The 13,199-nt window shown below is 36.0% G+C and overlaps 1 protein-coding gene across 1 annotated transcript in view; it reads left to right on the top strand.

Moving 5' to 3' along the window:
- The first annotated feature begins 4,164 nt into the window (after positions 1 to 4,164).
- LOC129269038 (sorting nexin-14-like) overlaps positions 4,165 to 13,199 on the top strand; it is a 45,430-nt gene continuing 36,395 nt past the window's right edge. Inside the window, exons 1-5 of the mRNA XM_064105219.1 lie at positions 4,165 to 4,374; positions 8,002 to 8,205; positions 9,605 to 9,683; positions 10,985 to 11,028; positions 12,141 to 12,231. Coding sequence (XP_063961289.1) covers positions 4,265 to 4,374; positions 8,002 to 8,205; positions 9,605 to 9,683; positions 10,985 to 11,028; positions 12,141 to 12,231 — 528 coding nt within the window. The 5' untranslated portion in view covers positions 4,165 to 4,264. The remainder of the gene's footprint in view (positions 4,375 to 8,001; positions 8,206 to 9,604; positions 9,684 to 10,984; positions 11,029 to 12,140; positions 12,232 to 13,199) is intronic.

Genomic DNA, 13,199 nt, shown 5'->3' on the forward strand with positions numbered 1-13,199 from the left:
CTCCACGCATGGCACTACACTATCTCTGGAGCTAAATGGACAAGGTGTTGAAATTTCCCTTTTCTCCATTCCGTCTGTCTTTTACTTCATTGACATACGATAATCGCGATGATTGATGAAATGAAGCTTACAAAAGGCTACATTTCACTGGTCAACTCGCTTGTACTTCCGTTGCAAAACAAAATTCTCACCATTTTGTCACGGGCAGTGCTTCTTCAAACCAGACATAGGCGGTAAAGCATACATGACTGAATGGGTGAAGACGTCATCGCTTTCGGTGGACATTCTCGGCTAAGATAGATAGATAGATAGATAGATTGACTGATTGATAAATAAACAGATATACAGACATATTAAAAAATATTAGATAGATATATAGATAAAGAGACAGACAGACAGATAGATAGATTCGTAGATAGATAGACAGACATATTTAATCAGATAATTATTAGACAGATAGATAGAAAAATAAATATTACCTTGAAATTACCTTGATGGCCACATCTCACTGTCTTCATGACGAGGGTGTACAGATGAGTGTGGCAGGGTTAAGGAGGCTCTTAGAGCCCATTTAAAAACCCAATTTTGATAATTGTATCTTAAATTGCAGGAGTGTTGGTGCGTCAACTGTGGACTGTGGGAGTTTATTCCATTTATTGACAACCCTTTGGCTAAAGAAGTGTTTCCGTATATCCAGTCTAGATCGTTGCTTGGAAAATTTAAGAGAGTGTCCTCTTGTTCTGGCACACTCTACTCTCTGGAAATAATTGTCTGGGTTTGATTTGTCCATTTGTGTCATGATCCGGTATGTTTGAATGAGGTCTCCCCTTTCTCTCCTCCTTTCTAACGTAGTGAGGTTTAATCTGGCAAGCCTGTCTTCATAGGATAGATCATGGATATCAGGGATCATTTTTGTAGCTCTTGCTTGGACCTTCTCCAGTATTTGTTTGTCCTTTGCTAGGTATGGATTCCAAGTCTGCATTGCATAGTCCAAGTGTGGACGTACCAGCGATTTGTACAGTTTCAGGATCACTTGTCTATTTTTAAATGTAAAGTTGCGTTTGATCATCCCTAGTACCATATTGCCTCTCTTGGCCGCTGCTGCACATTGGGAAGCAACTTTTAGTGATTTATTGACAAGAATCCCGAGATCTTTTTCTTCGACCGTTTCTTTTAGTGCAGAGCCATTCAGTGAATACACTTGGTGAGGGTTGTTGGATCCAAAATGCATAACTGCACACTTGTCTATGTTGAATCTCATCAGCCATTTTGCTGCCCATCTATCGAGGTGATTGATCGACTGTTGCATACCTTGTATGTCTTCGTCAGTTTGTACGGCATGTATAAGCTTGGTATCATCTGCAAATTTGCTGATTTTTGAGTCATTGTTGATTCCAATATCCATATCATTTACATACATCAAAAAACAGAGTGGGCCCAGCACAGAGCCTTGAACAACGGAGCTGGTAACTTCCCTCCAGTCAGATTCTGCTCGCTGTGTACTAACTCTTTGTTTACGATCACTGAGCCAACTTTTGATCCATTGTAGTAACTTACCACCGATCCCATGTGCTTCAATTTTCCTGATTAGTCTTTTGTGTGGTACGGTGTCAAACGCTTTTGCTAGATCGAGGTATACGACATCAACTGGCGTACCCTCGTCGACTCTCTTTGTGATGATTTCGAGATACTCCAGCAAATTCGTTGTTGTTGACCTTCCTTTGGTGAAGCCATGTTGAGTGTCATAGATAAGGTTGTGTTTCTCAACGTGCTCAGTAATCTTGTCTCTAACTATGCTTTCCATAACTTTCCCAGCTGTTGAAGTTAGGCTGATTGGTCTATAGTTGTTAGGCTTTGACCTTGATCCTTTTTTAAAGATTGGGATAACATGGGCAAGTTTCCAATCTGGAGGCACTATTCCTTCTTCTAAGGATTTGTTGAATATGTAGGCTAGGGGTGCACATAGTTGGCTTGCCATAGTCGTGAGAACGACTGGAGGTATCTCATCTGGTCCAGCAGCCTTTGTTGGATCAAGCGCTTCCAATTTCTTTCTGACACATTCATCGGTTATCGAGAAGTCTTTGAGAAACATGTCATTTGGTCCTTGAAATATTGTTTGAGGAATGGGTGCTTCATTTTTCTCATCTGCAAACACCGTCACAAAATAGTTGTTGAGGGCGTTAGCTGTATCAACTCCTGGGTTAATTGTTTCGCCAGCTTCATTCTTAAGAGGCCCGACGGAATCCTTTACCTTCTGTTTCGTTCTCACATATGCATAGAAGCTTTTAGTATCTTCCTTTATATTCTCAGCTAGTCTTTTCTCAAAGCTTTTTTTGGCTACTTCTACTTCATGCTTTGCCTCTTTCTGGCACTGCTTATAGTGCTCAAATCTTTGAGTTGTCTTCTGGGATTTATATCGCTTCCATGCTCTGTGTTTGCGACGAATCGATTTCTGTGCTCTCCTCGTGAGCCACAGCGTCTTCTTCTTTTTGCGTTGTTGTTTTGTAGGTACATAGTCATATATTAGCCGATGAAGCACAGCCTTAGTTTCATTCCATGCCTGATCAGCTGATTTGTTGTTTAGTTTGTTATTCCAATCAATTTCTTCTAATTCACATCTGATTGCATCAAAGTTGGCAGATTTGAAGTCTCGTTTAGGTACAGTGTCATTCTGATTTACGTAGTAGTTTGTATCCCATCGTAGCATATTATGGTCACTATTTCCCAAGTGTGCTATGATTTCTACTTCATCGATTGCACAAGGGTTTGATGTAATCACAAGGTCCAGGAGTGATTCTTGTCTCGTCGGTGCGGACACATGTTGAGTCCACAGGTTGTCCATAATAACATCCAAAAAAGCTTCTGACTTGCCTGAGCCTGCTTGCATCGTTTCCCAATTAATATCACGATAATTGAAGTCGCCCATGATCAAGATGTCTTTCTGTACTTTATTTAGCAGGCATAAGGCTTTGTTTAAGTTGTCGTTCTCTTCATTTGTATTGTTGGGGCTTCTGTACACAATACCAATTAACAAATCTAGTTCTGTGCCTTGGCTAGTGATATCACACCATAGTGCTTCGTTGTAGATATTTAGCTCAGAATCTGTCGAATAGTTTGAGAGATAGATAGATAAACAGACAGACAGATAGATGGATAGATAGACATATTTAAACAGATAGATATATATTAGGCAGAGTGATAGATAGATAGATAGATAGATATATCATGTAGGTAGATAGATGAATTCTACGTACGGTCGAATACGGCAGCCGCATGTGTTATCCAACAAAAGTGAAAGGATTTGTTTTCTCTCAAAATTAAAAAAAAAATTGTTGAAAAGTGAAATATATTTTTTTCAAAAGTGAAATATATTTTTTTGGAAAAGTGAAATATATTTTTTTGAAAAGTGAAATATATATTTTTTGAAAAGTGAAATATATTTTTTTGAAAAGTGAAATATATTTTTTTTTTAAAGTGAAATATATTTTTTTTGAAAAGTGAAATATATTTTTTTGAAAAGTGAAATATATATTTTTTGAAAAGTGAAATATATTTTTTTGAAAAGTGAAATATATTTTTTTTTTAAAGTGAAATATATTTTTTTTGAAAAGTGAAATATATTTTTTGGAAAAGTGAAATATATTTTGTTTGGAAAGTGAAATATATTTTTTTGAAAAGTGAAATATATTTTTTTGAAAAGTGAAATATATATTTTTTGAAAAGTGAAATATATTTATTTGAAAAGTGAAATATATTTTTTTTGGAAAGTGAAATATATTTTTTTGAAAAGTGAAATATATATTTTTTTAAAAGTGAAATATATTTTTTTTGAAAAGTGAAATATATTTTTTTTTTAAAGTGAAATATATTTTTTTTGAAAAGTGAAATATATTTTTTGGAAAAGTGAAATATATTTTGTTTGGAAAGTGAAATATATTTTTTTGAAAAGTGAAATATTTTTTTGAAAAGTGAAATATATTTTTTTTGAAAAGTGAAAAATATTTATTTGAAAAGTGAAATATATATATTTTTTTTAAAGTGAAACATATTTTTTTGATAAGTGAAATATAAATTTCTTTGAGTGAAATGGTTTAGTGGAAGAGAAACATATTTTTTTCAAGTGAAACATATATTTAATTGTTTCCCTATGAGCGTGCCATACTCGACACATGCGCGCATGCACACATTACTTGAGCTGAAATAAATTGATGAAGAATAGACAAGTCTCGGAAATCCTAGAAATGAGAGAATTTGGAGTGTCACGATGGCTGATTTTCAAACTGTGTTAAACGACTTGGTTCTTCTAGTTCGACAAAACACTACGTATTCAACAGTATTCGGTGTACTTTTGACGTTCAGCATTATTTTCTTCAGGTAAATTTCTTGTCAATCATGTCAATTGCAGCGAGAAAGCCTTCAATACTCCACCGACACCTCTCCCCGGCCGCTCCCGGTGCCCTGGGCCTGGGCCTTGCGCTGGTCTGTTAGTTGCGCTGATCTGGGTTGGTATTCTGAAAATTGTCTTCAATATTCCTGTAATTTTTCTCGTCCTAGTAACTCAGCAAGATAACAGCTCGCTATAATTGTCAAATCGGTATTTTGAAAATTGTCTTATTTTTGTAGGAGGTCCCCTATTTTGACACGCCCAAGATTTTAATATCATCAACCAATCAATAAACTTGTCTTTTTACAAAGTTACATGCATAACAATAATAACAGATAGGCCAACCAATAGAAGCATATCTTCTGAAAAATAATTAAGTGCATTGTTGATATGAGGCGTTATTTCATTGTGCCCCCAACGTTTATGCTTGTGCACTTCTGTGCTAAAAATACCCAAGGACAACTCACAATTGTTTTCAGTCATAAAAGTTAGACATATTTTCTCTGAAAAGATTTATCATCTCAAAGATCCGTCTATATAAATGTCTTTGAAATATCTCCTTTTGTAAAACATGATGTTCTTGCAGCAAATTATCATTGCAGAATGCAGACAGACAAATATCGCATGCAACATTAAGTTACAAACAATAGCCTCATAGGATGGGGGGTCGGGTGTCCGGACACTTTATATTTTTTAAGGCCTTCTTCTTTGTCTTTGGATTACACTAAAAATGTGAATTCAATAGTTGTAATCATCTACTATTTTGTTCTCTATAATATTTCCTAACATTTTGTACTAAAAATTGATGAAACTTCGCTTGTCACTTTTTCCGGATGACTTTCTAAAATTGATCGTCCGGACACACAACCTGTCCGGACACACAACAACTGGGTATACCTCTTTTTTAAATTTTCCTGTATTTTGCAAGGAAGTTAACAGACCGAAAAGAGAATTTTCAGAATACCTTTATCTCGATAGGCTATACGGTATTATGTTGCGCACAGAGATATTTATGTGCTGTTTTTAACTTTATGCATAATTCTTGTTCGGACATCATATGCGCTCAGCGAAAGCTACAAGAAAATTTACAAGAATTTTCAGAATACGGATGTTAATGTAACTCTGAAGATGAACAATATTTCTTTTAAGACAATTTTCAGAATACTGCCCCTGATTTTTGAGCGACATATTGTCTACGCATTTAAAATTAAAGTATAAAACTACTATCAGCTCATAATAATCAACACTTTGTGGGCATCAACGGAAAGACAAAAGTCAAGACAAGCTCAGGCTCATCATCATCGATCAGGTTCAGCCTGTTATATGATCTTTTAAATGTTAATTTACATTGAAAAAAAAACACCACAATTGTTCCCCATGCCATGTCTGACTGAGCAAACATTTTGAAGATTTTGGGGGTTTTTGATGAGGGAGTTTTTGTTGTTTGTTGTGGGACGTTTCCATGCCCAAATGATCTCCTTGGCTCGGTATACTCTCAGTGTATCTGTCACAAGGTTGATGAGCTGCTACTATTTGCTGAAATACTGATGAGGGAGATGGAATTTTGAGACTTCTACAAAATGCCTGAAATTCAATATATCAATAAGACTTGTCTTGGTTTTAACTTTTAAACAAGCAAAAAAAAAAGACAAACCCGAAGATTTCTTCTAAAAATCCTTGGTTTGGTTGAGTCAGTTTAGATCTAGGTCATGTGGCCAAATCTGTTTGTATGCCCAGCCACTGGGCCACCATTAGATCTGCCAGACCAAGTGAATATTTAGTCGAGTTCATGTTTTTGATTGTTGAAATTCACTAATGTCAGGTTTTATTCAAAGTTAAACAGAATAAACACATTTAAAGGGGAATGAAACCTTTGGAACAAGTGGACTTGTGTCAAAACAGAAAAATCAAAGAATAAGAACAAAGAAAGTTTGAGAAAAATCGGACAAATAGAAAGTTATGAGCATGTGAATGTTGCAATCACTAATGCCATGGAGATCATCCCATTGGCAATGCGACAAGGATGTGTGATGTCACATGTGAACAACTTTCCCTTTGATGGACTATAAAATACCCCCATAATGTCTCCTTTCGCCTTTTCTTATGGTGATACAAACTCTTTATCCATGATGTATTCTTTAAAAATCTGTATTGCATGCTCTCCTATAGAAAGAACACATGATCTTTATAGATGTGATAAAAGAGGCAGTTTTAGTGAAATATATAATAAAGTAATGGAGAGTTGTTCACAAGTGACATCACACATCTTTGTCGCATTGCCAATGTCAGGATCTCCATAGCATTAGTGATCACAATATTCAAATGCTCATAAATTCTCATTATTTGTCTGATTTTTCTCAAACCTTTGTTGATCTGTTTCTTTGATTTTTCTGTTTTCACACAAGCTATCTCTGTTCAAAGGTTTCATTTTCCTTTAACTAAAGTAAAGTCATAAAGGAAGACCTACATGTAGTTCAGCCATTAAGAGCAGGATTTCTGTTTCTGTTGAGGTAAATCCAGTAGGAACCTTGCAAAGCAGCTTTCTGCTGTGCATGAACACCAAGCTGATATCAATTACATTATGAAAGGTTTTACGTCTCTTCAGTTATTGTGGCTGACTGTTATAGACGACAGAATTACTCGCAGGCCTTTTTTGGTTAAAATGGACGTAATGGTACGTACAGGTGGAATTTGAGTTCGCAACCTTGCAATCATAAGTCCAATGCTCTAACCACTAGACAACAAGACCTGTATTCAAAGAGCTTTAATCTGTTGCTTTTACCAAGAAGACTACAATCAATTGATGGCAAAATCAAGTGTTGTCTTTATACCTCTGCTCTATATCTAAATTCTATTTCACTGCTTCCTTTTCTATACATTTTTTTAAATATCCTATATGTACAATGAAGGTAGGATTCTTACCAACTTGAGGATTGCTAGTTTACGTGTATATAAATTTGCTAATACGTTCAATCCGGTCATGTCTAATAGTGTGGTCATCATGGTCACAAATACCTTAATGGACGCCGTACAAACAATTTTTATTCATAGCAATAAATAGTATGAAATTGTTCGCACAGCGTTTGTAAAGGTGTAAATTTGTGACTATAGCATTATGTGAACTCCCTCAATTGTAATTTTCAGTGTTTCCTTTACATATATGATGAAATATGTCACAGTAACTCAGAAATTTTGCAGCACAATACGCTTTCTGAATTCTTGTTATTATTTTCATTTAGAAAATTAGAAGCATATTTTTTTTTTAAATAATAAGTCTGTTGGCTCTGTTGGTAGAGCGTCTGTCTCACAACCTGAGGTCGGAAGTTCGTACCCCGGCCGCGTCAGACCAAAAGACGTTAAAAGATTGGATTTGCTGCTAACCTGTTTGGCGTTCAACAATTAAAGGGATAGAGCCTCGTCGGTCTGGCGCTACACAACGGCTGCCGGGCGCACGATCTATTGGGCAAAGCAAATTTTCGGAGTATTTCATCTCCTATTTCAAACAATAAAATATGGATTTTCGTTTTCATTTTTTTTTCATATATTTCAGAATTGATGCAATATAGACATTTTTTTTCCATCCATTTACAATGGCATTATTTTTGTTTTCACTTTAGATACCTACCAGTATTTCTGATCATCTGGTCATGTCTAGCCGGGATGGCCACATTCCACGTCCTCTTCCAGAGAGTGACCTCGTTGCCCAATCTCTTTGGAATGTTTGAGAGAGAGAAACTGCCTGGTGTCCGAAAGTCCACCCTGAAAGAGGCTTACCACGGACGATGTCCAGTCTGTGGCAACGATAACTGTAACAGACACAGGCAAGAACTAGTATGGTCTATTTTCATTTGGTCCAATTCCAATTCGTCCAATTGCCAACTCGTCTACTTTCATTTGGTCTACCATTGGTTTGTCCAATGTCCACATGGTCTAATTGCCTTTTTGTCCACTCACCATTTTGCCTACAGTATCAAATAACCAGTTGGTCCATTAGCCATTTAGTCCATATATCATTTGGTCTAATTAGACTAAGTGTTAATTAGGCAAAATGATTGAAAATAAAAACGAGTTAGACCAGCTGGTTATGCGACAAAATGGTCATAGACCAACTGGTGATTAGAAGAAGTGATGATTGGACCAAATGGATGTTAGACCAAATGTTGATGGACGGAATGGCATTAGACTAAATTAAGGTAGACCATTAGATAAGCGGACGAATCGGCAATATACCCAAATGAAAGTATATATATTCTTTAATGATAGAAGAAAATAAATGTATGTTTTGGATAGTGTGGTTGTTCATGCATTTGCATTTATGGGCAGCATTAATTGTTCAGAATGTCCCATTTATAAGTCTTAAATGCAAAAAAAGAAAATAATCAGCTGCCCCCCCCCCCCATGGATTTGCCTACGGACTTTTTGTAAAAAGAAGGTGGATAAAAGTTGCATTTTAGAGCGTATTTTAAAAACATCTCTTAAGATTCACAATGTAAGGTCCTCAACTCTGAATGTTTTAATACAGTAACTTTTGGATGCAAGAGCTCCACTCCATTTGCTACCTTGAAAGTCTAAACCTATATTGATAAGAATTATCTATGTCTCCCAACTCCATTTTATTTTAGCAATTCAAAGTTAATAATAGATAATACAACTTTACAGTATGAGAACATTCTGGAGCTTTAAAACCAGAAATAAGAAATTTCCTGCTATTATATTGTTTTGATGAGGTGCAAAGGCCCCTGTTATACACAATGTCCATGCGATAGAGTAGAAAAATGGTGCTTCAGATTTTAATTAGGGTATTAACACAATGCCTACTGCTACTGGAACTGGATATTCCCTGTCCAAAGACTGTTCAATTCAATTCAGTCCAGTATTTATTTCCAGTTCATTAAAAGAATTGAGAACAAAATTATACAAGGAAATTAAAGAAACATGAAAAATCAGAACATATCAATGGAACATCATCAAAACAAACAAGAGCAATGATAGAATTAGAGCAAGCACAGTATAACAATAGGGTTGAACTTAAAACTTGAAAGTACTGTAATTAATAGAAATAAGGCTTACACTATTAAAAAGCCATAACAAGGCATTTAAAACACAATGTATATGTAATGTGACTTACAAATTTATGTATTCACACATGTAGGGTTGATGTGGATATACAGCAAATGTATTTTTGTATTTTTTGTGAAAAATATTCTGTTTGTACTGTAGAGGGGAGCTGTACCATACCAATTACCAACCATGGATAGATCTGAGCATTCCAAAGAGAGTAGACAATGCCTTGTCAGAGGTAATGCCAACCTTTCATCTAATTTGATCAAATCACAGTATATTTGTAGTCGTTGCAGAGTCTTCTGATTTATTTTATCTGGGGTGCAGGGGGGGGGGGGTTTACTAGGTGCACGTGCACCCTCCCGCTGAGGTGATCTCCGTAAAAATCTTGAGTGACTGTCGAAAGATCATGGAAAGACTAATAAGAACTTTGAAAGTTCATCGAAAGACCACCAAAAGACCATTTTCTCGAAAGACTGCTGAAAGACCACCAAAAGACCATTTTCTTGAAAGACTGTTTTGAACCGTTTCAAAAAGTTTTGAGGACCACAAAGACCATTGAAAGATCCATCAGGAATCGTGAATACCTCAGAGATCTTTGAAAGTTCGTTGAAGGACCCTTAATAGATCAAGCAAGTTTCATGGTCGTACAGCAGTCTTTCAGAGGTCTTGCTCTCTGTGGAATGGGGGTTTAATAAGAATTAAACTGTTGTGTGACCCCCCCTCCCCCTCTCCCCCAAAAAGTTTTGCTAGAAGATACTGTCTGTTCACTCAGATGCCAAAGGAGCATTTGTAACACAAAGCTTATAACTTGATTACAATGATGATCACTGTGTGCAGTCAAGCATACAAATCAACTTTACGATCAATTGCTATAAAGTTTTGTATAAGGGGGCCTGGTTTTTATTATAAATGTAATACCTAGGCCAGTTCCCACTTTTACGATTTGCGCCACGATTGAATTGGTGATCTTAACCGTGTAATAATCGTATCAGATCGCATCAGATCGGTCGTGGAAATCGTACTGATCGCAGAAAAAAATATGAATGGTTCAAAGATTCTCGCGATCAGTTACGGAAGGTCAATCGTGGCATTCGTAACGGATCGCACGGCAGTGGGAACGAGACATCCCATGTCACTACAGGGACATCCAGGGGCCCTTTGCAGAAAGAGTTGCAATCAATCACAACTCTAAAAATCATGTGCAACTTGATTTTCAACCAAACAACAGCGCACATTTGGGACTTGCGATTGATTTTTTGACTTGCGTTTAAACGCAACTCTTTTTACAACAGACCCCAGGTACAGTATGATAAGTCAATATGGGAGTTAATCCAAGATCTCTATGAAGCTGAATGTTGTCATGCAAAATAATTGACATCAATTACCCTTTCATGCGAAGCAGAATATGAATTTCATGAATGTGCAATTGCTGCATAGATCTGTATTTCTGTTAAATGGAAAATTGCCTTGGTATGGCCTCCAATTTGATGTGTATTCTATTGTTTATTTTTTTCCATTTTGATTTTTTTTTTACAGTTCTTCGAGTTGGTTTTCAGAGATTATGTATACTCCTGGTACAGGTGAGTAAGATGTATTTCATCTCTGCTTGATTCTCCCACAAAATCATTCCATTAGGCTTCTTGATCATAATTATACAACCAGGGGCAATAATGATTTTCATATACATAAAGTAAGAAAAAAATTATTTCAAAATTCAATTTTTTATAGGGGACCATTAATTTGGAATACTTTATCAAAAGGAACTTAACGTTTTTAGGAGGAATTGTAAATACCAAATCATCACTACTTATTCATTTTTTACTTAATTATTATTTTGTTTGTTTATTTGTTTGGATATGTTGTAATTTTTTCCCTTATTGTACTTTAATTGTTCAAATAATATGTTATTTTATTTGGGTCGGCCGTACATAAGGTTAATTTCTTTTTGGCTGCTACCCTTTCAGTATAGTACTTTATTTATGTCTATATCTGATTTATTTCATGTTTGTACTATTTATATTGTTGTTTTTATACTGAGAAAATAAATGGAATTGAATCTTTATAAATGTCTTTTTATTGTAGCAAGAGTTTCTGCACAGTGCAGTTATTGTTTAGTCAAAAATACAATTTCATTTAAATGATTAGAAACATACTAAATAATTGATCTAATTACAAATGTGAAATTTGAGATGATAATAGCGATAGATAATAGAATTAGACATAATTAGATAAGTACAAAATAAAGAGAGTGCAAGGTCAACGATGAATAGCTGAATAGTGTAATAGAAGATGTGTACAGCCATTCTCACATAAAATCGAATATATTGAGGCTATCCTCATCATATACCACTTATCTTTTTTTTCTTTTTTTAATGTTTCGATAATGTTTGTTATCAAATATACTTGACATCACTTCAAGGTTTTCTATTTTAACTGTCAAATAATATTCTATCCTGTTTTGCATTCAAATGCGCAGCAGAATTCTTGATAGGAATGTATGTACATGCTTTATTTCTGATGAGATTGAAAATTGAATATAATTAAAAATGGCATGACTCCTTATATTGGGATTGCTGTTTATGCCAATGAAAGATACTGATGTTGTTTTACAATGAGTGTCAGCAAAGATGAAGAGTATGAAATCCTGATTTTTTTGTTAGTGCTCATGCAAGGTATCGATGTTCTTTTACAGTGAGTCCGTCAGCAAAGATGAGGAGTTTGTGAGGGAGCTTAGGACATCTCTTAGGTACGCCATATCGGTAATACTCCGAAGACTCAAACAGGTATGTAGAATTAAGGTTTATACTTAAGTTGAGGTCTTAACATGTCTGTGAAGCAGGGTTGTGCTCTCCAAGGACCAGCAAAAAAAATACATGGGGGCGCTGAGCGATATCGCTCCCGTAAGCTTTGAAATCGTGCTCGCAAACCCATTAGAGAGAGCGATCGGGGGGAAAAAATTGCTCCTTAAAAAAAAATGGCTCGTACGTCCACTCTCTTCCCTTGTGCAGCGTACATAGAGGTGGATAACGACCGCGCGTGTTGTATTGCACTATGTGCAATACAATGCAATCGCCGTACTCTAACGTCAGCTTCATGTACAGCGCCATATTGGCAGTTCGGGACCTGCGGGCGCTGCTGCTGCTGTTGCGAACCGGCTTTAGCTCGAACGCCATTTATCCTTAGTCCCAAAGTAATTACTGTTGGTAAGAACCCTGTCCAATCTTTGCAAAAGTTTCGATGAATTACCAGTGGATATTTTTCCGTTATTCAAATATCGATATTCATTTTCATAGTTCTGGAATTGCATTGCTATTTTTATTTTGATCACAATGTCAGTCCGAACTCGGGTCCTTTTTTGTTTACCCTCGTTGTTTGTGTAGGCCCACGTATAGCGATACGTGTAGTGAAATAGACACCGCGTGCGCGTGCATGTGTGTAGCTGCATAGGCGAATGCATTTGAGTTGCACATCGCATCGGTCACCGGATATTTCTCGGAGTTGGTTCGTGATTTCTGAATTGTTTGCTTGAGCAATTCTGTGAAAAAATAATGAACCATGAGTGAAAACCTGTCAGCTAGACGAACACATAAGTTCAGGTAGGAATATGAGGAACAATTTCCCTGTTAATTGGGACTGTACTATAATGAGTATAGATGTAGACTAGACACTTTTAATAGTAAAAGAAATAGTACAGATGGCACATTAGACAAATGGCATTATGGCATTATGGCAATCTAACACAACAAACAAT

This window comes from Lytechinus pictus, chromosome 10 (assembly GCF_037042905.1).
Source record: "Lytechinus pictus isolate F3 Inbred chromosome 10, Lp3.0, whole genome shotgun sequence".
Taxonomy (NCBI): domain Eukaryota; kingdom Metazoa; phylum Echinodermata; class Echinoidea; order Temnopleuroida; family Toxopneustidae; genus Lytechinus; species Lytechinus pictus.